The sequence below is a fragment of the Haliotis cracherodii genome, unplaced genomic scaffold, assembly GCF_022045235.1.
Source record: "Haliotis cracherodii isolate W230 unplaced genomic scaffold, xgHalCrac1.p SCAF_1, whole genome shotgun sequence".
In the NCBI taxonomy this organism is placed as follows: Eukaryota; Metazoa; Mollusca; class Gastropoda; order Lepetellida; family Haliotidae; genus Haliotis; species Haliotis cracherodii.
This window is the reverse complement of record NW_027266264.1, coordinates 49,059,530-49,084,872: the sequence shown is the minus strand read 5'-3', so window position 1 is coordinate 49,084,872 and position 25,343 is coordinate 49,059,530. Positions and strand designations below refer to the sequence as shown.

The window sequence follows — 25,343 nt, the reverse complement described above, 5'->3', positions numbered from 1 at the left end:
GCTCATGATGTCAATCACTGGATTGTCTGGTCCAGTCTTGATTATTTACAGACCGCCGTCACAAAGCTGTAATATTGCTGAGTGCGGAGTTAAACAACAAACTAATCACTTATACAACGGCGTGTCGGTTTAAAGTGCACTGCTATTCGGGGCCTACAAACTAATTTAGACACACCCGTGACACCATTCACTTCTTTTTGTTTTAACGCTCCATTATGTTTCAGGAAAGGAGAGTTTGTTGTCAATTATACATTACCTGGAACCAACGTTTCAATTGATTTACACTTGCAATAGATAGAACTATTAACAACGCGTGTGTTGTCCGACGTATGGTTCCTGTGGGAAGTGACAACTTGGAGACGATGGCTTGCGGTATATACAGTTTTACTTTATACATGTAGATATATACATACAAAAGACACTATGTGCCAGGTCAGCACATAGTGGTAGTGGTTGTTGTCTAGGCACCCCGGAGCACCTAACCCCAGCTAGGCTAAGGATAAGGCCTTTCTTTTCTCCTGCCTCTCTGGACCAAGGCTTATATAGCCAAGTTCACCTGACATTTAGTAAGTAATAAATATCAATGTAAACAGTAAATCATCAGTGACATACTTGTACATCTTTTTCAGGATGGCAGACGGTCGATGTACACAAAAGTGGATTAACAAATAGGATTAGCATCATATGAATAACAGCAATTAAGTGTTTCAAGGCATATGAAGTCGTGGCTCCAGGGTAATGAGCCTTTGCAATTATCAGACAATGGGTGTCGTAAATCAGTCGCTATGACACTATTTTTGTCGGAAAACATGTGTCGCCAGCGGGGTTCGAACTTGCACTTGCATTTGATTTGAGGACGTTTGATTTGACAGTACGGTCTGAAGTTAACTTTTAAATATTTTCAAATATTTGCATAATCTTTAAATCCAAAAAAACATCATATGCATATAATGTTGCGTTACAGTTGGTTACATATAACAATGTTCAACTTTAAAGTCGTTTGCAACACTTTTAACGAGAGAAACATCAGATAAACATAGCTGAGGCAATGTAGAATCATTCTTTACTTGAGTTGGACTTTTTAAATTTATTCTCTGGGGTCTGGGAGACAGACAATGTTCATAGTTAAAGCAATTAGATAAACCTTTTACCTTTAACAGGCAATGTAGACCTGTTTTTATATTTATTCTCTAGGGTCTGGGCGACAGACTATGTGAAAGTGTAAAAGTAGGGATGTATTTTAAGTAGGGGAATGTTCTTGTAACTCTAAAAATAATGAGCGATGTCTTATTTGTGTAATTAGTGCACATTTGATGTCATTGTACACCTCATTCTATTTTCGAATAGACCATAGACGTATAGATAGATATTTCAACAGTTTTGCACAACGTCACTTACATAACTATTCACTTATATGCATCAGCAATGTTGCACAGTCTTTCAGGAAAATATATTAAAGATGTTGAGATTTACATCAATAATGAGAAAAGCTCTGACGATATAACCAAATCACAATGTAGTGTGTACCCTTGCAAGATGTATTTGTAATTGTTGCTTTTATTGTGGTTTACATTTGGAGATAAATACTTGTCTAATCTAGATATAGGAAGGTAATAATCGTATTATTGCGCTTTTACATCTTAGTACATCTTATGGGTGTGAAAACGGTCAAGCCAATTTGAGCTCCTTTCCAAGTCAAAGTGACTTTCTTAACATAAAGCACAAAATATAGTTTCTTGATTTTATATATCTACGCGTTTAGCGGTATTGCAAAGGGAGATAACACGTTATAACTTTCAGAGTAAGCTCCCTTTTACGAATTATATTTAGGAAAGGGTAAGTTTTCCATATATTACATTTGTATTTTCAGGGAATTTCACTTTGTTGTTATTCCGAATATTTCATTCATTCACTTAAGATTGTCTTAAAAATAAACGTTAATTCCGGTGTTGCTAGGGTAACGGTTGCCAAGTTCAAGCCCGGCTCTTACGAATCTTCGTTTACCGAAGCGTATCATTGCTATCACACCTCTGCTTTTTTGAAAGTTTCTTCGACATATTTGAGTTCCTGTACTTTCCTCTTACCACAGTAAGGTAATTAAACGTATTTCCTGTGTAGATGTAGTCTTCTGTTGCTTAAATTCTCCCAGATTTACCTTTGTTGTCAATTTAAACATAACAAGTCATCCTTGACAACAGCCAAAATGTCCATTCTAGACCCACCAGAACTCTACATTGTAATGACTAAATGTCCATGTAATATAAACTTCTACATACATCCTTTACCGTAAGACGCAGGTCAACCGGCCGCCTGGGGTTATAACACTATTTCTACCCGGATGTTTGAGTCTACATGATAGAAATATGAATCTAGGGAATAAGCGTGCAGTATACAAAACACATTTACTAATCCCGATTGCACATAAGAAAAGTGCAGGGCTTCTAGTTGGATAAAATGTAGTTTGACCGTCCCTTTCTTTGCATATCGTATGGGAGAATAATATGTTATTCTTTTCCAATTGATCTGTTACTACATCTTGACAGCGATACTTGGCCCTACGTCTGTCTTTGTAGCATCAGTTTATGTCTTCCCCATTTCTTTTGGTTGGCGGACTGTCCTATGTCAGTAATTAAGTAATGAAAAACTAGATGCGAGTTTTAATTTGGTCTTTATCTATCCTGCCAACTCATGTTCATCATGTATATAATACTATTTATTAACACAAGGCCTGGTGAGTGTAGATCTATCATTGCTAGACCTACCTTGACATTATAGTGACAAATGCCTAATGTGAAAAAGAGGCACGTAGAAGGTTTGAGGTTGAAATGAATCAGTTACTGAAAAATAATCCAGTAATTCACTGATTAATTTATTTCACACAGTCACATGTTCATACATGCATGTATTTTATTTGACAGATTCCTCTTGTGAGACTTGAGTCTGGAGTTGAGTACTCTAGTATAATCTTGCGTTGGTGCAAGAGTGTTTAACTGTGAAGGTAATTCAAGTGATTTAGGCATTACTATTAGACACTGTCCTTCTTAAAACTTCAAAGGCGTAGACAATAACACATCACTTGAAGTTTCTTTTAAAATAAACCAATAAAATTAAAAGCATATTATTTTTAAATACATGTCTCTTGATTTTTTGAGTAAAATTCACTTCTAATTAATAAAATTAATCTTTAACACACTTCAGAACCACAAGATGTTGTGTCCCAATGAGAGTTGGGTGAGCCTTGATGACTTTCAGCCTCGCTGTACCTGTCTCTACCCCCACACAACTTGGACTGATGCTGCCATCCCCTCCATTGCCACAAGAAGGTCCATCAGCCCCACTAACCCTACCCCTAGATTATCCATTTTTGGAAGTAACACCCCCAACAGCCCCACCGGCAAGTTACAAGAAAACCACGACTCCTTCCTTTATCCAGAATGTCCCAGATTTACTTCATTCTTTGACACCCCTGATCTAACATCAACATTTCTATCAGCCACTTCAGATATCTGGCCTGTCTGTCCAAGTGATGAGTCTCTCCCAGCCAGCACCAGCTCCAGCCTGACCAGCCTGAGTTCCACCAGTCTTACTGACCCCTTCCCCAGCTCTTCTACCCTTTTCAAGAATTCTGAGGAATTCCACAATGATCTTCTTCCCTCCCCATCTTCCAGCACCACCTGCTTGAACTATGGGCCCAAACCTAGTAGATCCCTGGAATCAGTCATGTCAGGTTTCCCAGATGGCATCACCCTCTCAGCTACAGTTTACAAAGACTTCTGGTTCTGTAACATCTCTGACCCTTTTCAGTATGGACCAAGACTGACCTCAAGCACCACATCTCTCCCTGTCAGCCCAGTGAGCAGCTTCACCAACGTGAGCCAGTGTGATGTGTCCTGCAGTCTTACCAGCCTAAGCCACCAAGGAGTGCCACTTCCAGTCCCTAGCAAGAGACCTGGACCCCTGAACAAGATGGTGGACAGGAAGAGAAAGAGAGATGAGGATGATGAGGTAGAGGTGAAGGTTTGTAAGAGGGCCAGGCTGTAGGTATGGTAGGTATGGTAGGTATGGTAGGTATGGTAGGTATGGTCAGATGTACATTGTTAATGTATGTCTGAAGCATCTATTTCAGTAAAATGAAATGCTGTATTTTCAGTTTTCTATATTTACCTAGCTTTGAATGGAAATGTCTTTACTTGCTGGCATTATTCTAGTCATTTTGTGTGATATTGTAATACTTGGTCACGCTACGTTTAATCTTTATTTAACTTTTCAAAATAGGTGCATGCTTCTTCTCTAATTACCAATGTGAATGTCATTTCTCTAGTTTGTTATAACTTATGCCCTATTCTTATCACTGTCTTGTATTCCAATGAGCAATTGTTTCCTCTCATTGTTATTCTTCAGATCACGTCATTAACAGTCCTGCCGTTTCTCCCACTGTTCATTACATAGTGAACCTGCATTGTTTTCACAGTCCCTGCCGCTGGTTCTATCTCCTATTCCTGACCCTGATTCTAGCCCCCGTTCATTTATTCATGCCACTGCCAGAGGTTTTAGCACCCGGTCCTGCCAGTGTTTCTAGCACCTGATCCTGCCCCTCCAGTGGTTCTAGCTGACCCCTTGCTTCAGCTCCTAAAGTTTGTCCCTATGTTAAAGTCAGGGCTAGTACAGGTGGTGTGGGCGTGGCTAGAAGGGGAGGTGGAGGCCACTGTTAAGTTAAGCTAGTAGTTTGTATACAGAGTATAAATAACCTGAAGATCGGTAAACATTAAAATGAATTGCCTACATGATGTATTTTCTTCATAATAATTCAGTAAAGGTATTCATTCATACCATGTTAAAGTTAGGGTTAGTACAGGTGGTGTGGGCGTTGCTAGAAGGGGTGGGGCCACTGTTTAGTAGTTCGTATACAGTGTATAAATAAGCTGAATATCGGTAAACATTAAAAAGAATTGCCCTCATGATGTATTTTCTTAATAAAAATTCAGTAAAGGTATTCTTTCATACCATGTTAAAGTCAGGGCTAGTAAGGGTGGTGTTGGAGTGGCTAGAAGGGGAGGTGGAGGCCACTGTTTAGTTAGGCTGGTAGTTTGTATACAGTGTATGAATAAGATAAAGATTGGTAAACATTAATATGAATTGGCTACATGATGTATATTTCTTATGATTATTAAAACATGAATAAAGGTTCATTCATATAATGTGGTGTGGGTGTGGTTCGAAGGGGAGGTCACTGTTTAGTTAGGCTAGTAGTTTGTATACAGTGTATAAATAAGCTGAAGATCAGTAAACATTAACTGTGTCAAATAAATTGTTTAATAGGCTTTACTTAAAAGTTGACGGATGACAAGATAGACACAATGTCATGGATAACAACTTCTTTAATACTGTATTAAAGAAGTTGTTATCCATACAATTGTGTCTACCTTGTGTCAAATAAATTGAAAATAGGATAAATTTTGTTATAAATATCAAAACATCAATAAAGGTGGAATCATAATTGTTGAATAAAAATATAATTGCATCTTTCTGTTGATTTATGCTTTAAAAATATAAATCTGTTTCAGAGAAATAAATCATAACATCTTAAGTTTATTCTTTCTCCTTTGTTCATTCATTCTTCACAAACACAATCTGTTCAGAAAAATAAATCCTAATATCTAAAGTCTGTGTCTTTTGTTGTCATTCATACCCAAGGCAATATCCCAGCAGGTGACACACTTTGTACCTGTGTAAGGAATCGAACCACGGTCCTCGGCATGATAAGCAAATGCTTTCTCCCACCAGGCTACCTCACTGCCCTTACCCAAGGCAGTTGTGGGCTGAGACAGTGGAAAATGTGGTGGCATATCACAAACATGTGCTCTGGATTGAAACTTGTGGTTCACTCCTCTCTTTGACCATTCAATCGCCAGAACTGGCGTTTATCATTTGTTTGTTTGTTTGTTTGTTTGTTTGTTTGTTGCATAACCACTGTATCAGTCCAGAATTCATAAATTAATGTGCTGATATATTACTCACAGGTCCCTGAGGCAGGATAGTGATATTAGCGAAACACCGGACCTGTGATATAACTTTTCATGTTTCTGACAGACCATAAAATAACTGACTGCTGTCAATGATAGTCATTTTGGTGTCTCGAGTTGTCCGTCCCTCCTTTTTTAAATGTTACGTAAACACTCAGAGAATAGTGAGTTTTCTCAACTTACATGTTTTAGCTAAATTGTGCTTATATTGTCCGAGATGTCTAAATATGTCAAAAACATGGCAGATTTGCTGAAAGTTGACTTTGTTAACAAGATTAGATGATTTTACCAAAAGTGGCAACATTAACACGTTTTCATCCCAAATTGAGTTAAGAAATTTATTTGTTTGGGCATAATTTGTGTAACCTATGTTAATTAACGTTTATAAACAAAGTGCTCAGCAGCAAAGTTTGCACGATATTAACTTATAAAAAAATAGTGATTAACATCAAATGTCATTAGAATATAAATCTTAAATAGTAAGGATTAATCTCAGAATTGGTTCTGCTGTAAGTTGCAGTCTGGTTATGTATAGTTTGCTGGTATAGAGCTTGATTATATACTCAACACCAAAGGGCACCCCAAGGTGAATACATCACAAATTCTGTGGGGGCACGGGTGGCCCAGTCATCTAAGGTGCCTTGATTCGCTGTGGAGAGTTGCGTCCCCTGGGCACGCCAGAAACCTATGATTGTGGCTTTGAATCCCGGTTCGCTCCGATTATGTTTCTAGGTTTGTCAGCACCATACCCATGCTCGTGGGTTTCACCGAAGTGGTAAACGTCTGAGACCTGAATCACTCCAGGCTTTCCTCCCACATTATATAACTGTGATATAACTGGAATACTGTTAAAAGCGGCGTTAAACCCAACTCACCCACCCACCAGTTCTCTATATAAACCTATCATAACTCATTACGTCTGTGACAGGGTGACACTTTCATAAACAAATCCTGGACCTCAAATGAATTTCCATAATGGATTTGTAGTAAGGAATCTCAGAAGTGCCAGGTCAAGTGTGGCCTGTTGTTAGACTTATGTCCCTTAGCAACACCAGGATCTTCTTGTCAGGGGTTTATATCCACCAGTCACTCCAGTTGTAACCCATGATATGTCAGAACCTTACCTGTGCTTGTGGGTTTCACCAAGACCAGATATCCACTAGGGCTGGGACGGGTAACTTGGCAGGGACGGGTAACTTGGGTACCCGGGACGGGTGGGTACTGAGAAGGACCCGGGTACCCACAGGACTACCCTGACCCGTGGTTAGCCACGTGATATATTGTTTAATGACAAAAGTTATCTAGAACTCTATGGTAACACTACAAGGCACTAATGTTCGCATTTCTTTCTGACTGTGCACCCACTCCTTCTGATATTTCATATGATTGAATAATGATATAACTTAATTCAACTTCAGTGTATGAGTGAGTGAGTGAGTGAGTTAATGCTTTATGTCACATCGGTCTTCAGTGTATGAATGACCAGATTGTTTAATACATTTATCTACATACGTTTTGCCAGGGCTATGCTAAAAATGTTCCCAATCGGACATTTTGAGACATCTCCTCAGACCTTTAGTGGGTACCCGGGTAGGGTCTGGTACTAGGGAGGTGGGTACCCGGGTAGTAAATTTGGACTCGTCCCAGCCCTAATGTCCACTACCTCCAGAGACATGGATGTCCAGTCATCATAACTGCCAACATCACAGTGAGATTGAATCCCCAGTTATGAAATCTGACCAATCAACAAAATACTTATGAATTTCACAAAATATGTAGATGTTGCTTTGGGCCATCCCCACTTTAATGTGACCTGCCATGTTATGAATGAAACACTCTCTAAGCAGCATTGTCACTAACTCTTTGTGACAAACAGCAACACTGAATGATGTGACATTTGGATGTTTTATTGCGAGATATCTTTTCCAATGAATACCCAGTGTTTTGATGAGAATATCAAAACCAGATCACAGACATGGTACAGATAATTTATAGAGTATCGTTTATGTAGATAAATAGGCACATTTATTTACAAAGACAGCATTGTCAATTTCAATCACAGTGGTGTTCATTTCAGTTCTCTGAAATGTTTCTGCATTCTCTCAACATGAGACGGATACTTGCACATGACATACAGTACTAACACATGTATCTATCATCAGTGTACAGTTCACAATGCACTCAGTCTCTTCTACACTAATGAAACAGATTTAGGAAATGAATATTGTGAGATATGAAACATTTTACACTTGTCAATATCACAAACATTACTACAGAATACATGTCACATGTTATGTCAGTTTTACCAATGGTTTACATTGTAAAAATAATTATAAAACAATTATCATAATTAAGGTGTTTGACTTGATATATAATAGTAGCATGATCCCAATAGCTTCAGTGACTTAAACAACAAATTTCGATTCTTCAAAATATGAAGAACGCTTTAAGAATATTCCCAATATTCCTTTCAACAAATAAAAGATAAAAAGAAGTCTCCAAAAGAAAACTGACACTCATGATTAGGTAGCAAGAAAGAATATCAAGAACATCCAACGAGTCTTTGTCTTGTTTTTGTTCGACGAATATCAACAGCAGTTTCTATGGCTTTTCGCCCTTACAAATGGTGTACTGAATGTTAATTAATGTTCTTTTGTCCTAAAAACGTGTGCCATGTAAACATATGTTCAGCCACCACTCTTGTGTTTGGACACAATATCAGAAAGAAATACCTGGCACACAGGGCTTAAACTGATGGTAATTAAAACAGAAAACAAAAGTCTTTTTCCCTTGACATTCATGTTGAAAATACTTCAAAAATTAAGAGAAGTAAAGAAAAAGACTGGAATGTTAATATCATGAAATACCTTCGACAAAATCATTCATAATCGAAATATCGAAATTGAAGATAATCACTCTCCCACGTTTTCACAAACTCAACAATTCCTTAATAAATAACAATATTCCTTATATAAAATTCCAATTTGTTCATTGGCAATATTTACAAATAATTATCACAGTATGATAAACATATTTAAGTAATATGCTCATAACAAAACAATTAACTACAAGCCAGCTGCTTAGCTCCTGTAGTGATAATAACTAGCATCAACTTGTTTCTAAACAAATAACAAAATCATATTTAAAAATTTGTAAGGAAACTTAATTGAGAATCATTTACAATAGAATGAGTGAAAAAGATCTTCCTTCACGCAAAAGGAAAATGGGGAAAAAGAATTCTCCCCAAGTCAACTGCTTAGCTATTGTAATTTTCAAGATATTTGTAACAATTAGTTTCTGAACAAATTATAAAATCATATATAAAAATTCACATGGAAAATTAACTGAGAATTTTTACCAATGGAATGACTGAAAGATAGTTTCCTACATGTAAAAAAACATAACAGATTTAAATATCAAGCAAGTGGCTTAATAAGGGCAGTGATTCTACAAGACTTCCTACACATAATTACAAAAATGTGGTTAAAAATATGTCTATACTATCATCTATGGCAGAAACACATCTGTGCCATGTAGGCACAATCACACATTTGGCAGATTGGAAGAGGAGCCTGCTGCAGCAAGTGGGGTAACTCTGGACGGAATAATAGTCCTTTAATGCTGTAACACATTAATACTATGTGTCTACTAAAATCCTCCCATTACATATCAGTGGTTGGCTGAGCTAAAGAAATTCACTCTTGTCACAAAAAGAATGGAAAAATAACATTTAGTATTCAAAAGTATCCCTATAATTTGATGACATATGCGTATGCAACGTAAAGATACACTTCTTTACTTTTTACTATTTCTTACTTACATATCCATAATTAAAACAGAATAAGACACAGCCATGACAGTATATAAAATGTACATGTGGTTATTAGTCTTTTATATAAGTCAGTCCTTATGCAACAAGAGTTTGCATTCTAACTTGAGGGGTACCTCTCTCGTACCCGTTAAGTGCTGTGACAGACTCAAACACAGGTTGATATAGCTTGTGACCACGAGTATCAAGTTCCACAAATTTGTAGGTGGATCGTGTGGTATCGATGACTGCAGCAGGGCAGGGCTCCGACGCCTTGGGGGTGTAGTCCATCCTGTACATTGTGTTGTCATCAAAGGGACCTTGGCTCTGGACGAAGTCGTTGGAAGGTTTGCAGCTTTGGTTGGGATTGATTGGATGGGGAATGTAGTGAGACTTCTGGGTGGACATGCCCTCGAATGGTGCGTTGTTGGGTTGGTAGTCTGGCTTCATGACTGGACGGCTTCTCTGTCCAAGGTCCCATGGGCGGAAGTCGGTGGAGTAGTTTGTGGTTCCATCGAAGGTTCCAGCTCTCATGATATTAGCAGAGTGGGGCCTCTTGGCAAAGGCACGCTGTAAAGGATATTCCTTAAATGCCAGATTGTGTGTTGTGTTCATGTCCATGTCGCCGACTGGCTTCTTGTACTGCTCCGGATCCCTTACAAATGGACGATCAGCATCCCATTTCCGGTAGTCATTCTTGAAGGTTGTCATGTCTTCAAGAGGGGCCTGAGATTGGAATGCCTGAGCGTCAGGCTTACAGCTGTCTGTCTTGGGTGCATATGCCCCTTGGTAGTCTCTCTTGAAGGTGGACAGGCCATCGAAGCGGACACCAGATGGTCTGTAGGTGTCCTTTTCCTTCACAAACTTTGCCTGAAGAGGATGTTTGATGTATGCAGCATTGTAGCCAGTGTTTCCATCGAAAGGAGCATCAGACATTTTGGCAGCCTCATTTGGTTTCATGGTGGTACGGGGAGCCTGGTTGTAGCGCTGGTAATCCCGGGTGAATGTGCTCTGTCCTTCAAATGGCTGCTGGGGAGGGTTCCAGGTAGAAACATCACCAAATCTGTTAGGGCGACCAGCCATATCCCACTTTCTGTAGTCAGCTAGAAACAGAAAAATGTCACATGAAAACTCAAGTGAAAGAATGCTTAGTTATCAAATCACATCACTACAGGTCAGGTGAATACAATGCATCTCTTATTCACACTTCAAAGAGGAAACCTTTTTGCTATTTCCCTTTTCCAGTACACCAGTACATCATATACCACTTATTTCCCTTCCAGAGCAAATCAAACACATACTGAAAAACTTATAAGAAAACAAATCTCAATCACTGTTACCAGAGTAATCACACTTATGAATACAGTTTCATAAGTAACACGTAACCATAGAAGTGATAAAACTTGTTCTGTTTACGGGCAACATTCCTCATTTACTGCACAGATTTTCAAACTTTATATTTTTATTATAATTGTGAACACTCCTCAATAGCATAATTTAATATGTTGAGTTGTTGACTAATCACAAACATAAATTTGTAACCAAGTAGGTCCCCATTTGTTCCATTTGTTCCATGGAACATTAAAACTCTTCATCTCCGCAAAAATGTGTGCCTACTTTTGTAAGTGGGTTCGCCTTCGAACTTCCCTGGTACGTGCCGCATGCCCAGCTGTTTGATGGCCTTGGCTGGGGCGCCCTGCTTCTCTGTGGACAAAATCACCATGGTCAGCATGCAATAACAAAGTTTATTGAGTAATAACTTTTTAAATGCCATGGGAATTTATTTTCTGTGAGTGTTTTAATTTATATTATAGCTAAAATGGATAGAATTATCATTAAACCGCCCGCACGTTATCAGAAATGAGCGGGCCACTGTAACTTGATAATGCCCCAATAATGCTTGACGACAGGCCATTATCATGCCCGTTATTAGGTGACGTCATGGGGATAGGGAAAGGTGATGTCACATTCAATAGAGATGCCATCTAGTTTGTTCTATGACGTTTCCATATTCGTAAAAGCGGGTCAGTGAAATTTGTGTTGATTGCAGTAAATGTTTCAAAACCAATATTGTTGTTTATATATATATGATAACAAATTCTATCCATTTTAGCTATAATTACGGTAACGCTATTTTTCAGGGCATTATCATTTGCAGAAGCCTGCGATCTTTTCAACTGCCCTCCTTCGTCGGGTTAATGGAAGTAAATGGAAGACCTCAGGCTTCTGCAAATGATAATGCCCTGAAAAATAGCGTTACCCTTATAATAAATATTTATGTTGTTTGCTATATATAGTTTTTTTGTTTGTTGTCTGTGGTTGTTTAAGAGAGATTAAAATTGTTGTCTTTTCTGTGTTATTTTCCTATTTTAAGACAATGCCAATAAACAAATCTTTTTAAAAAAAAAAATTTATGGGTTTTTTATGTTTTTCTTTCAGACAAAAAACTATTTCAGACAACTGAACTGTTTTAATTTGTAGAAAAAGAAAGAGGAATCTAAACACATTTCTGTTTGGTTGGGTTTTGCCGCCAACATATTGTATTTGCCAAGAGAATACTGAAAAATATTATACTTAAAATATTTTCCAAATTAAATAACATTTGCAAAATTTGATTCTCAGATCTACTTTCTGTAGTATGAAACCTGAGGTTAGAAGATTCTTTTCTGTGTTATAGCAAAGCAAACAATTTCACTTAGGTTTATTTTGGCTCATGCAATAGGGCACACAAAAATTTACAAAATACTTAGAAAACACAAGTAATCAAATAGGGAAGGCCTCAAGAAACACTGACAGTATTTCCCACCTTGGGAACAGTTGCCACCCGTCGCAGCCTGTACAGTAGCATTACCTAGCGTCAAGCCTGACAGGTGTGTCATTATTTATTCATACTAACATGGAGGTATACACACATTCACACTTCACATATCATGGATACTAGCAGCGTGTGCTCTCTGACACAACAGCACAGGTTGCCATGGGCAACAAATTGTCATCATGAATTGGTCGCGGTTACCACTGTGAGGTTTTCAATAAGTGTAAATTTGAATAGCAAGGATTTGAATGGCAATAGATAAGATATACAGCACTCTTCAGTTTCTTTTGAAATCTGATATGGTGTAGTGATATTGTCGAGCCTTATGTCACAGCAATATACACCAAAAGACAGCTGACTAAGAATATGGTTCTTCACGCTTTTATTGACAATCTGATCAGTGTTATTCATAACTTTTAAACATTCAAAGTTTCAATTTTCCTATATTGTACTTCTCAAATTTTGAGTGAGTGTGTGAGTGAGTATGGTTTTTCGCCGCTTTTAGCAATATTCCAGCAATATCACAGCGGGGGACATCAGAAATGGGCTTCACATATTGTACCCATGTCGATAATCAAACCTGGTCTTTGACGTAACGAGCGAAGATTTTTTTTTTTTTTTAAATTTTTATTCAGTCATTACACAGGATACATAAGCACTCGGAAAGCAATACAGCTTTATGAATATCGGTCTTTCTCAAAAGGATATGGTACAGAGGAGGCCTAAGGCATAATCCACATCATGGTTCAGAAGAAGGCATAGTCCACATCATGGTACAGATGAAGGCATATTTATGTATACAATTAAGAAGATGCGGTATTTATGGTACATCACGAGCAAAGACTTTAACCTCCAACCTACCCGACCGCCCCTCTCAAATTTTGAGGGAAAAGTGACTTATCTGTGGTACAATATATTCATGATTATGAATATACTTAAATTTACTTAATATTTTGTAATACACTGAAACATATTGAAACAAAATGAATAATCATAAGACAGTGGTTTGGATCTCTTTATCAACAAAGCAATTGCAAATATGAATGATGTTTTTAACAGTAGCACTATTTTGTCTGATCATTTTTTATATTTTTTATTGTTGACATTAACATTCTATGTTAAATAGAGAAATCATGAGAATGATTCTACTTCTGGAATCAACAGATTCGAGTGATTTCCCATGTTATGTTTGATATAATTATAATTTCTCTATAATTTTGCTCAATGACCAACAGCTGCATCAGTTTGACTTGTTTAAAAGGCACATTCAGAATGGCCAGCGAATTCCTGGCTCAGAATCAACAGCAACAACAGTAGTACAGATCACAAAGCCACTAATTTGTTCACATTCTAGGGACAGACAAGGCCAATGTGCGAGCCTAGCTATAATCTACAGGGACTAGTTACTGTCTCCCCAGATCTAGCTAGAACACAGTGGTCCACAAGGAACTGCAGACTATTTGGACATCCCCAGTGGTGTCTACCCCTGAATTCAAATAGGAACTATTGAATTGAGGTTTCACACATCAAGTTCTACGAGACTAATCATGTTTATCTGCCTACCTGTATAATCTTTGTGATATGACGTCATCATATCATGATTCCCAGCAGGCTGGGAGTACTGGTCAGGGACATGGAACTGGGGGCGCTCTATGGGGTGGGGGATGTAGTCCACCCTGAAATACATCACAATGTACATTTACAAAAAACACACGCTGAGACAAAAACATGACCAACATCAGAAATACAATAACTTAAAAAGCATTTGCTCCAATAAAAGTAGGACAGTGGCAAGCCTTGCAGAAGATATTTTACTCAACAAAGGCCATGTGATGAAACATAATCTCTTGATATGCAGATTCATCCAGTTTATATTTGGGCTTAACTCGATGAGTAAAACAATAACACATCAGTCCTTACTTTAATTGTTGCATTTTGCTAGTGCAAGTTATCTTTCTTTAAGTATCAAAATATTTTTCACGTTCTAGCATTTTGTCTTCTAAATACTTGTTGTAGGCTAAAATTAGAATGTGTTTGAAATCTCACCATTTAAATCATTAAACAATCAAACACTAGTAGTCATTAGGTTCTAATTCAAATTCGACCTGTTTCATACTCCCATATCACCAACTCAGAATTAATTTATAATAATTATTCCACCATGCTTCCAACACAGAGTGGAAACTAATCATTTGGACTCAGGATCATAATTTCGACTTTCCTTGTTTTTCAATTTCAATTTTCCCCCTCAATAAATCAAGAATATGCTATATGTTAAAGGAAGGTACAGAAAATGAATGACAATACAAATATTGTGATGATATCGCTATTTTTCTTATCATTTACTTGTTTTTAGATATTCAAAATTCGAAGTGTACATAACATCATATTATCAAAGTGTTGCAGTATGAACTATCACAATAGGGAAGATATGTATTGCGGTACTTATTGTAAAATAGCCAGATGCTATTGCAATGGTGCCAAGTGGATTTGTTTTGTGATGCAGAATCTGGCATAATATCATTGGTTTTGGGTTGGGTTTTTAAAATTAGATGAAAGACTGAAAAGTAATGTTTAAATACTGTCTGTGTTTAAGCCACTGGAACAAAGCCCATGTCTTATAAAATTGTCGTCAGTCTAGTAAGCTCAGCCAATAACATAAAATCTCCTGAAAATGATGCTAAGCGTCAAATTCGGGCTAATCCACTCAATGCACAGACTGTAAATGTAGGGTGTTCTTATTCTTATTCCTGACTGATCATTAATTATTGATCAATTGATTTCTAAAACCAAGGGTCAATCTTGAAACTGAAACCAATTCTCACTATGACCGAGTCACACTGATGCACTTGATGCATTAATGAACGGTGAAGACTGTTCGGTCTTAGTTCTAAATCCATACAATTACTTCAGGCTCTTAGCACCAAGAAACAATGCCTTTTCCAATCAATATTTCAGTGGGTAAATCTATGTAAACAAATACTACCTTGTTGCTAGGCAGGTGTGAAAGAATGTGTCAAGCTTCTAAGAACATTACCGTCATTGTCACAAACATTACATTCCTTAATGATTATTATTGACATTGGAGTATGGTTATTATTGACATTGGGGTATAGCTATTATTGCGTAGTATTGATTATCGAAGTTGGAGTAAAATGGGATGTGCAGTGTAGTATGATATTGTCTGAAGGAACACGCATGACGTGTGAATGGTGTTAATTATGTGACTCTTATGACAAGTCAAGCTAGATACTGACAACAGTTTATGTTTTGATGACAAACAGTGACAACCACATCCCTATGATTAGCATAAAAGAGTGCCAATCAAACTGCACAGTCAGCATATTTTCTTTCAGAGTGAAATGGGAAATATTACCAAATCTTTCATGGCAGAGTTATTGCTTAATATTGACAGAAAGAGTTAAAAGAGATAAGAATTTTAACAAGAGTAATTCTACAATCTATTTATTTATCCTTCTGGAATATGGTTTGAAATAGCTATCAATCCATTATCAGTGCTTGAAATTAACATGAAAGGTAAAGGGCCCTTGTTATAATGTTAAAGATGAAGATTTAGGGGGTCGATAGATTCAAATACCATAGAAAACCTCAAAGACCTCCCTTAATTTTGAACACTGCACAATGCCATGGCATGTAATATGTAAGTCTGAGGTTTATCAGTGTTTGAACCCCAGAAATGTGTACTGAGTGTTGGATACATGGCACTGTAGACCTACTGGTTCCTTATGTCAGTTACTTTTATCAAATTTCGTAACATGTAACTTATTTTTTCTAACAACTTTTAAAACAAATTGTTTCTCTGATAATATGCACATCCAAATTGTCAATCACATTCTTGTCATCTTCCCGAGGCAAAGGTCCAGTTTCCACCCTTGCCGAACTAGGCTGGTATTATGGAGTTATGGTTTGTCTGGACTAACGAGTCTATGCATAGTCCAATCAAAATCGCGCACCGAAATTGAAATCCTGTTCGTAAGCTGTCGTGCAGATTTCGATCGATTGCAGGGTTTGCAAAGCATGTGCATCGCCAATTCGTTGTCAGCAGATATTTTCCAAATCCTTTCATGTTTCTAATCAAGGTGCTCATGTGATTTGATGCATTTCGCGATGTAAGATCCGTTTTATCACAATATAGATGTTGATTATCGATCAGATCGTCCTGACTGGGAGCCACCATTTTGTGTGAAGCAATCGCAAGTGATACGAGAGGGGGAATCTGATTGTTCTATAGGAGAGGCTTAGAAGGGACATAATTGGTAATAGCCACTGGTGGCGCAACTATCGAGGCCAGTAATTCCAGCCTAGTTCGGCAAGGGTGGAAAACTAGACTTTTAAAGTCAGTTAACTCCCTTGCCTCAGGAAGATGCATTCTTGTTTGCCCACACATATCTTTCAGATTAAATCTTATGAGCAAAAGTCTGGTAGAAAAAAAACATTCTAGGCCCAACTTGGGCTTGTACAGATTGATAAATTATAATTGAAGGACCAACTGAATATTTAGAACGTCCAGAAATGCATAGCTTTGTTTTCTGACAATTGAACAGAGTTTTGTTTTCAGTACACTCTAATGTTTAACTTTGCATGCACTTAATTATTCCCCCGTGACATTATCAATGAAATGTTGCAGCATGTTACTGGACACTATGGGGGACAGAGTAAAAGCCAGAGCCTTCAGTCGGAGTAGAGGGAATTATGAGCATAGACTTGCTAAGTATTTTATTATATTCATGCCAGCTCAAAAGAAACCTGGATTTCTTCTTAAAGTATCCCCAAAATATGTAGGATTAAACTTTATTCTTAAGATGACAAAAAAATTGATTATATTTGTTGTTTACATATCAAACTTTGCTAAATTGTTAAAAAATGTTTACAGCCACAGCAAGGCTACTCATTCAACATGCTAGGCACAATATAACTGGACAGAGATGACAAAACCTATTGTGGGTTGGCATGGATAGTTGGAGAAAGCAGGCAGTAATGGATGGTAAAGACAGATAAGTGGCCAGTCCTTATAATGATAACATTAAACTATAGCAAAACCCTTAAAATTTGCAAATTTCTACTTGTCCTTAACCTTTGGGCAGTTTGGCAAGGGCTACAGGACTTGCCAATTTCCAATCTCATTAAAATCAGATCTTAGTTCTCACGATCGCTGAACAAAGATCTGAGGACATCCCATTATGGGTCACGTTAGAACGACCTTTCATCCGACCAATCAACGCGTCGCTTACCAGATCGTGAAAGTGACAGTCGGAAAGTGTTTTCTTATCATGCAACCTTGAAAACGTTATTGCGGGGTATTCCGAAAAACAGTTACGACCCATACGACTGATTTCGTCAAAATTATATATCTATATCTCGCTTCCTTGGGATAAACATTTGAACGGAGCAGACGTTACACAGTACCTGGGAAGCACTGCCATACAATCGCAACCATATATTAGGCATTCTGGAATGTTCTTTTGTTCAGTTTTCAAAATTTTAATCGAGAACTGTGGCAACATATTTTTCGAGTGTAGTCTGAAATGGAACTCGCCAGTTTGAAACGAGTGCCGTAAAGCACAATATAATGCAAAGCATCCCCTTTATCTATGCAGACAGCCATTATTTATTTTTATTTTTTATAAATAATTATAGTAGAAAAGTCAAATTCTCTTATTCGAGACCTGTGAACATCCTTCGCCACTATTCTGGCAATTGCTTCATTCCACCAGCGTAGTCTGTACCACTTGGACAAGGAACATCTCCATTCAACATCACAGGTTAGCATACTACCTTCCTCCATCACCCATGAATACATACTGTTGATATCTGGGCCCACTTGCACAAAGTGATCTTAGCGCTTCCATACCTAAACATAGGCTTACAATACTCTTAGTGCTAAGATCGCTTTGTGCAAGTGGGCCCTGGCCACTTTGGGATTTTTGGTTTGAGATCAGCATTTAATTTTGTAATGGTTACAGAGCTCCAGATAAGCTTTTGGTGTTGTGGGTATTTTACCCATGCATTTTAAAATCATTGGGTATTAGTATAGACTAACATATAGTCTCTGAAATGAACATATCGTACAGAAAAAACAGTTGCTCAGTTATCTTAATAAAAATATAATAAAAAGGGAGCCAAGTGATTCTCTTCATTCCTGATACTGCAGTAATCTAGACTTGCCAAACATTATAGACTTGCATGGGCTGTAGTTGATATATTTGTATCAGGGTCTGTAAGACAGACTAGGTATCAGTAATTCTATCTGGGTATTCAAATTTCTGTTACCCACTAGTTTTTACACATGTTCATATTAAAGTTAAATATTTAAAAACACTATTCATCAAGTCCCTGCAAACTGGTGTCGTGTGGTTTCAAGAGCTTTATAGGACCTAAAAATACCACGGTACTTCCACAAGAAAGTGCGATGGCAAATGATCATGATGTAACTGTCATCGTGGAGTTTGGCAAGGTTGACGGAATGCCCGTTTACAATTTCAAAATAAGTTGCTGATTTGCTAATCGAATATGCAGGGTTACTTCACAATATTTTGATGATATGCACAAGTTTTATTTTTGTAGCGTATCTGTAATGTTCATTTTGTATTTGATACGCTTGGATTTTATTTTACTGCATATTTCTGAATGTCTGATGCGTATTTTCTGCAAATACGCAGCTTATCTGGTGCTTTGGGTTAGGAGCTCAATCATTCTTTCCAACATAAACAGTTACTCATTTTTTTGGTTTAAATAACTAAGAATATTACACTCTATTCTTTGGACACTTGTCTGCTAGAAAAGGGCACATTTTTATTTTCCGACAATACAAGGTGTATGTGAAAATAATTCAGTAAAAAAGGGGCGTGTATATATTTCTAGAAAACCAAAACCCAATTACCCAAAAATTAAATGGTTGTCCCTTGAGTGACTGAATATAGAAGTGTGTGATTGTTCCACTGCATGGCAGCTGGTATTTGTGGGTGATGCTGGAATGCAGTGCAGACAAACCTGTAAAGTACTGACAAAGTCCTCCAGTATAACTGTACATACCTGTGCGTAGTCCTGTCTTCCAGGGGTCCCTCACCCTTGATGGCTACTGCAGGGGGCTTGCACGACTCCCGGGGCAAGATAGGGTGGGCCCTGTAGGTTGTGTTATACTCAGACAGCAAACATGGTCTGTCTCCCCTCCCTATCGTCACATTGGGGCGATGCGGGCAGCGATGGCGCCTGAGAGAAAAAAGTCAAATATAAATCATACTCAAATTTCAAACACATTAAATTGCTGAATTTATTCTCGCTGCCATCTACTTTATATCTAATAATCCACACTGCTAAGTGTCCATCCAAGGTTATGAAAGTGATCTGGTCCTAAAAATTCAGACAATCTACGACAAACCATTTCTATCATGTTCCATACATGCATAACGTAGATATTACAATGGTCAGTCATTTATGCCAATTGCAATAATTATAACAGAAAATATTAGGTATACATTGTCGTTCTAAATAATCTGTGCCATGTTAGAGTGGGCAAGTGAGTGATTATTGCTTAACGCACAACAGCAATCTTGCAGATATTCACAGCAATCTTTGTTAAAGGTATACAAGTGGGAAATGTATATTGTTCATAGTTTATCTATACATCAGGGTCCCAGATTGGTTACTTTTCTAGGACATTGTCTGATTGTCATCCAAAATGTCCTGACAATATATGGTGACAACATAGACAAATGTTGTTTAAAAAGAAAATATCCTAATGCATTTTTCAATGGGAAAATCACTGTATATTTTATTATTTAAGTGTCGTCCAAAAGGTAATGTTTTAAATGCTAAAACCAGCATTAGAAATTGGAACTAGTCCTGTAGTTCTTGCCAAACTGCCCAATACTTAAGGTATCATAAGGACTAGTAGACATTTTCCTTTTTAAAGGGTTTTGCAATGTGTGATCATTATGAGGACTAGTGGACAAAATTGTTAGTTTCTACCGCTGCTAAAACGTTTTTATAATAGTATTAGTCCATTTCTAGTTTACAGTAGGTTGGAACACATTAACATTATCCACTAGGAGTATGCACAGTAGTATTCATGTTCTGTTAATGACAACATGGAAAACATTTCCCTCAGTTTTACAAACAGTACCTAAGCCTATTGATATTTATAAATAGTTCCTAATCATCACTGATCTTTCATGAAAACATCACTCACATCTACAAACCTGTGCTAACCTTGGATATGATCAGACATTATTAGGTTAGGTCGGTTACCCCTTGTGATCAATGTCTACCGATCTTTCAAGCATTGTATTGTGCAGCTACAGAAGACCAAATCTGATTAATCCTTCTTTGTACGATATATCATACTGTCATTGACTGTATCTAATCACTACAGAAAATCAATAATCCTGGAACATCAATGTCAATAAAATGTATCAGCTGAAGATCAATAGCTTCTGATTTGGTTACAGCGACAATGGTCTACGTACAATGGCAGTGTGGCCATTACATCAGCTTATTGCTGTCAGAGCACTATTGCCAGTGATGAATGGAATGACTGTTCAGTCAATGAAACGTAATCAATCATGTTTTATCGTCATTTCAACTGTAAAAATTCAAGGCTGAATGATAAAAGAAAAATATTAACTCTCACTATGTCAATCAATTATGAACTTACTAATTAAACTGTATCTATCGTTTGTCCCAAATTTATTCACTCATAAATTTCAAAATGAATCAATTTATTCTTCAAAGAGTCATCAATAAAAGCCTTTATTACCTCACTTTGAATTCCATGTTTATTACATCAGTAATATTAATAAATCTTGAAATATATTAAAGTGCTAGTAACTCTTTTGTATTTAAAATCTAAATTAAAAAATTGTTCTCGACATGTCTATGTACATATAAAAAATTCTTCTGAAGATAATAATTCTAAAGTAGAAAGAAACAAACAATTATGACAGTACTATCCTGACATATCTTCTGAAGGGACTTTTTAGAATATATTTTATTTCAAATACTTTTTATCAGATTTACAAATTTGCAATAGATCCCCACGACGTTAGACATGTTGCTAGACATTTCTTATCCATGAAGGAGATCAACTACTCCCATGACACTGCACCCCAACCTAGCGATGTACCTGACAATAAAGCCAAGGGCAGGCCCTCAAGACTGACTTCTTAAAAATATACCCGAGACCTTATCTGGGAGATGGGGGCGCTACTATCAGCTTTATTTCTTTATTGATTTCAGATTTTGACATGCTCAAGTTTCACCTTATGAAGTTCCCCATGGGGTGGACAGGTTGTAATGTATGACAGCTTCTCTTGTAGGAAATGGCGGACTTACTGACTGAGAAAACAGGTTATATGTGTTGTGTATGAGGTCAAAGATTGTTTTTGCATTTTATACTGAAACATGTATTACCGGTAGATAACATTTTTAGGTCAGAGTAAATTTCTTGTGTCTCGCAAAACAGAGATGAGATTTTTTATTTTTTATTTCTTTTGTAGGATAAACATCTATAATTTGATTTGTGTATTAATAGGATAAAACACACCTCCGAGGGAAAAGACCACACACAACTGGGATACGATGACATGCATCAACCAAGTCAGCAAGCCTGACCACCCGATCCCATTAGTCACCTTTTACGGCAAGTATGGGTTGCTGAAGATCTATTCTAACCCGGATATTCACAGCTTCCCAGATGCATGTGCACACACACACACACATCACCAAGTTTTATTCATGTCATGTTACCTCACTCTCAGTCAAGAAGTGATGGAAATAGGATAAAATGTGGTTAGAAATAGCAATCAATGACTGACCAATGGCCAATCATGTATGAGAGTCGACAAACCATAAATTTAGATAATTACATCTCTGTATTCTTTATGAACCATGTCTGTTATCAGACATTTAGGTTTTTATTCTTGTTATACTCAGTTCTGATCCTAATTTGACATACTGTCAGAGCTATTATGACATGAATTGGAAAAAGGGTAAAAATGCAGTATACCGACACCTTCCGCCTTTCTGGTAAGGGATGTGCACAAGTTCATTCCTTAGTAACTGTTTCTAAGTTTTTTAGAACGCCATTTTCGTTGTCTTGCTAAAATAACAGGGGTTTGTAGGGCTTGACCCCCACTCAACAGATTGAATGAAATGCTGTCATAAGTAAATGTTACATTTAATTACCAAAGTAGACATGGTAGATACAAAATATTGTTTTTGCTGAAATGTGGTACGGACGGATATCACTGATGAGGTTGTTGCACACCAATATGGAACTTCTATTTTCGAGTACTTTTTCGATGTCATTTTCAAAGTTTATGCATCACTTTGATATTCAATTTCAAGGTTTAATCATGTTAAACCATACACATGCAAGTGGAGTCATTTTGTCGGTTTATTTTAATCTTTCTTGCCTATTTTTCAAATAGTGATGCTGTCGCGTGCGGCTTTATGTGTAAGCATCTAACAAACATGGCGGATAGGTGTCTGGCATAATGCATGTGTACCGGAAAATGTTTAATTAATATTTCGGAAATTTTACTGACATTTACTGCAGACTAAGGGCAACACATCAGCTTTTACCGGATCTTTCTACCTGAGTGGTGACAAGTTGTTTCTGCTGGACAAGGTCCCCAATGCAATAGCAGATACTAGGGCTGGGACGGGTAACTTGGGTACCAAGGTCGGGTGGGTACTGAGTAGGACCCGGGTACCCACAGGACTACCTGGACCCATGGTTAGTCACGTGATATATTGTTCAATCACAAAAATTATCTAGAACTCTATGGTTACACTACAAGTCACTAATGTTCACATATTTTTTATGACTATGCACCCATTCCTTCTGATTTTTCATATGGTGGAATAAAGATATACCGTATTTGACGTAATAACCACCCAGGGCGCTCTCAAAATTTGAAATAGGGGGCTCTTATCAGAATATTATTTTGGGGAAAAAACAGAGTTGAAAAATAAATTTCGTGGTATATGCTGACAGTCTGAAATGTTAATGTACGACAGATATATTTTTCCAGAATTTAATTGCCCATAATTAAGGGTGCATATAACACATGAGTGCGAGTTATACGCGAATAAATAAGTCTTGTGTTCATTGATCAATTGGAAGGGGTGCTAATTGGGATTGTTCACTAGCCAATATATTAGCAAATGTTGCTGTGGGCGCTTATTAGAGCGGGACGTCGAATACAGTAACTTAATTCAACTTCAGTGTATGTATGACCAGATTATTTAATACATGTATCTAAATATATTTTGTCAGGGCTGTGCTAAAAATGTTCCCAATCGGACAATTTGAGACATCTCCTGAGACCTACAGTGGGTACCTGGGTAGGGTCGGGTAATAGGGGGGTGGGTACCCGAATAGTAAATTTGGACTTGTCCCAGCCCAAGCAGATACAATAACATATCCCTTAAAATTTAAATCACCACCATAAATAATGATTTGGGTAAAAAAGGATAATTCTATTTAGGTTCTAATAGATTGGTTTTACTAGATGTAGATAGCATCTATTTTCTAGTTGTTTTTTTTATTTGAGAACAGATAGTGGTGGTACATGCAGAGTTAATTAATTTTGTCTCTACAGCAAAACAAGAATCATTTTCAGTTTTTGTTAACTCACTAATTAATTTCATACTGTAGAGGTTTATATTTTGTTCTGAGTGTTGTCAAGTTAAGCTACACTAAATTGAATATACTAAAGATGATTATCAAAATGCCACGGACAATTATATTAATTGTGGGAATTGAGTGTCCCTGCCAATATCTAATGGTCTTTTAACTGGTTAAATTGGCCATATTGAAACAAGATTTTAACAAAAGTTCTTCAGATATTTACTTGTGATATACTGATAAGAATATGTTTACTACACAATTATGTTTCCTTTGGGAGAAACTTTCTTCATTTGGTTGTTCTAACGACACTTGACACCTCGTCAACAGGACTAGTGACATTTTACACTAAAACCATGATAAACTACTTACCCGCATGTACAGATCTCACATATGCATCTCCTTTTCCCCATCACTGGATGTTTGAGACGTGGTATCTAGATGCAGTTTCTTTCAAAGTTGCGATTAGATATCACTGTTTCGTCTAGAGCAGGTGGTAACGATGAAACACGGGTCGCCAAGCAGACAACACAATATGTTTATCAAAAATGGCGGATGGCAACAGGGCAGTCCAATGTAAGGGTATCAGGTTTCGTCATAATCCTTATACCTCACGCTGGGCGGATTCGTATATATAATTAAATGGATTGAGCCGCAAGGGATATATAACCTTTGTAGGGGGATACGGGTAAAATTCTTTCCGTTCTCTTTTCTTGGAGAAACACATGAAAGTGTTGATAATGGTGCAAACTCCCCTCACAAAGAATAGGGTAGACCCAACGCGCAGTGTCACCTGGTGGTTGATTACCGTACTAATGCCGGGTTCGGATATATCACGTTTTGCAAAATCAAAAAGGTGGCACAGATCTTGGGAATGTAGACTATAGCAATAAACTCGCTTCATCGGACACCTTTCATACAAGACATATTTTAACTTAATTATTTTAGAAATTACTTAATTTTATATGAGTTGGTCACGCATATGGTAACAATGACAAGTATGGTTGTTTATTGTCTGTTTAGTTTCTTAGTTACCATCACGTTGTA

The 25,343-nt window shown here is 37.3% G+C and overlaps 1 protein-coding gene and 1 pseudogene across 1 annotated transcript; one reads left to right on the top strand and one right to left on the bottom strand.

The window, feature by feature from the left end:
• Positions 1-3,132: 3,132 nt before the first annotated feature.
• On the top strand, positions 3,133-4,041 carry LOC139478905 (uncharacterized; annotated as a pseudogene).
• A 3,873-nt stretch (positions 4,042-7,914) lies between these two features.
• Positions 7,915-24,845, bottom strand: LOC139478898 (stabilizer of axonemal microtubules 2-like). Its single transcript, XM_071261577.1, has 5 exons — positions 24,669-24,845; positions 19,700-19,876; positions 14,210-14,322; positions 11,449-11,535; positions 7,915-10,934 (listed from the first exon to the last, which is right to left on the bottom strand). The coding sequence occupies exons 1-5, from the start codon at positions 24,707-24,709 to the stop codon at positions 9,931-9,933; spliced, it is 1,422 nt and encodes a 473-aa protein (XP_071117678.1). The 5' UTR covers positions 24,710-24,845; the 3' UTR covers positions 7,915-9,930.
• Positions 24,846-25,343: the final 498 nt, after the last annotated feature.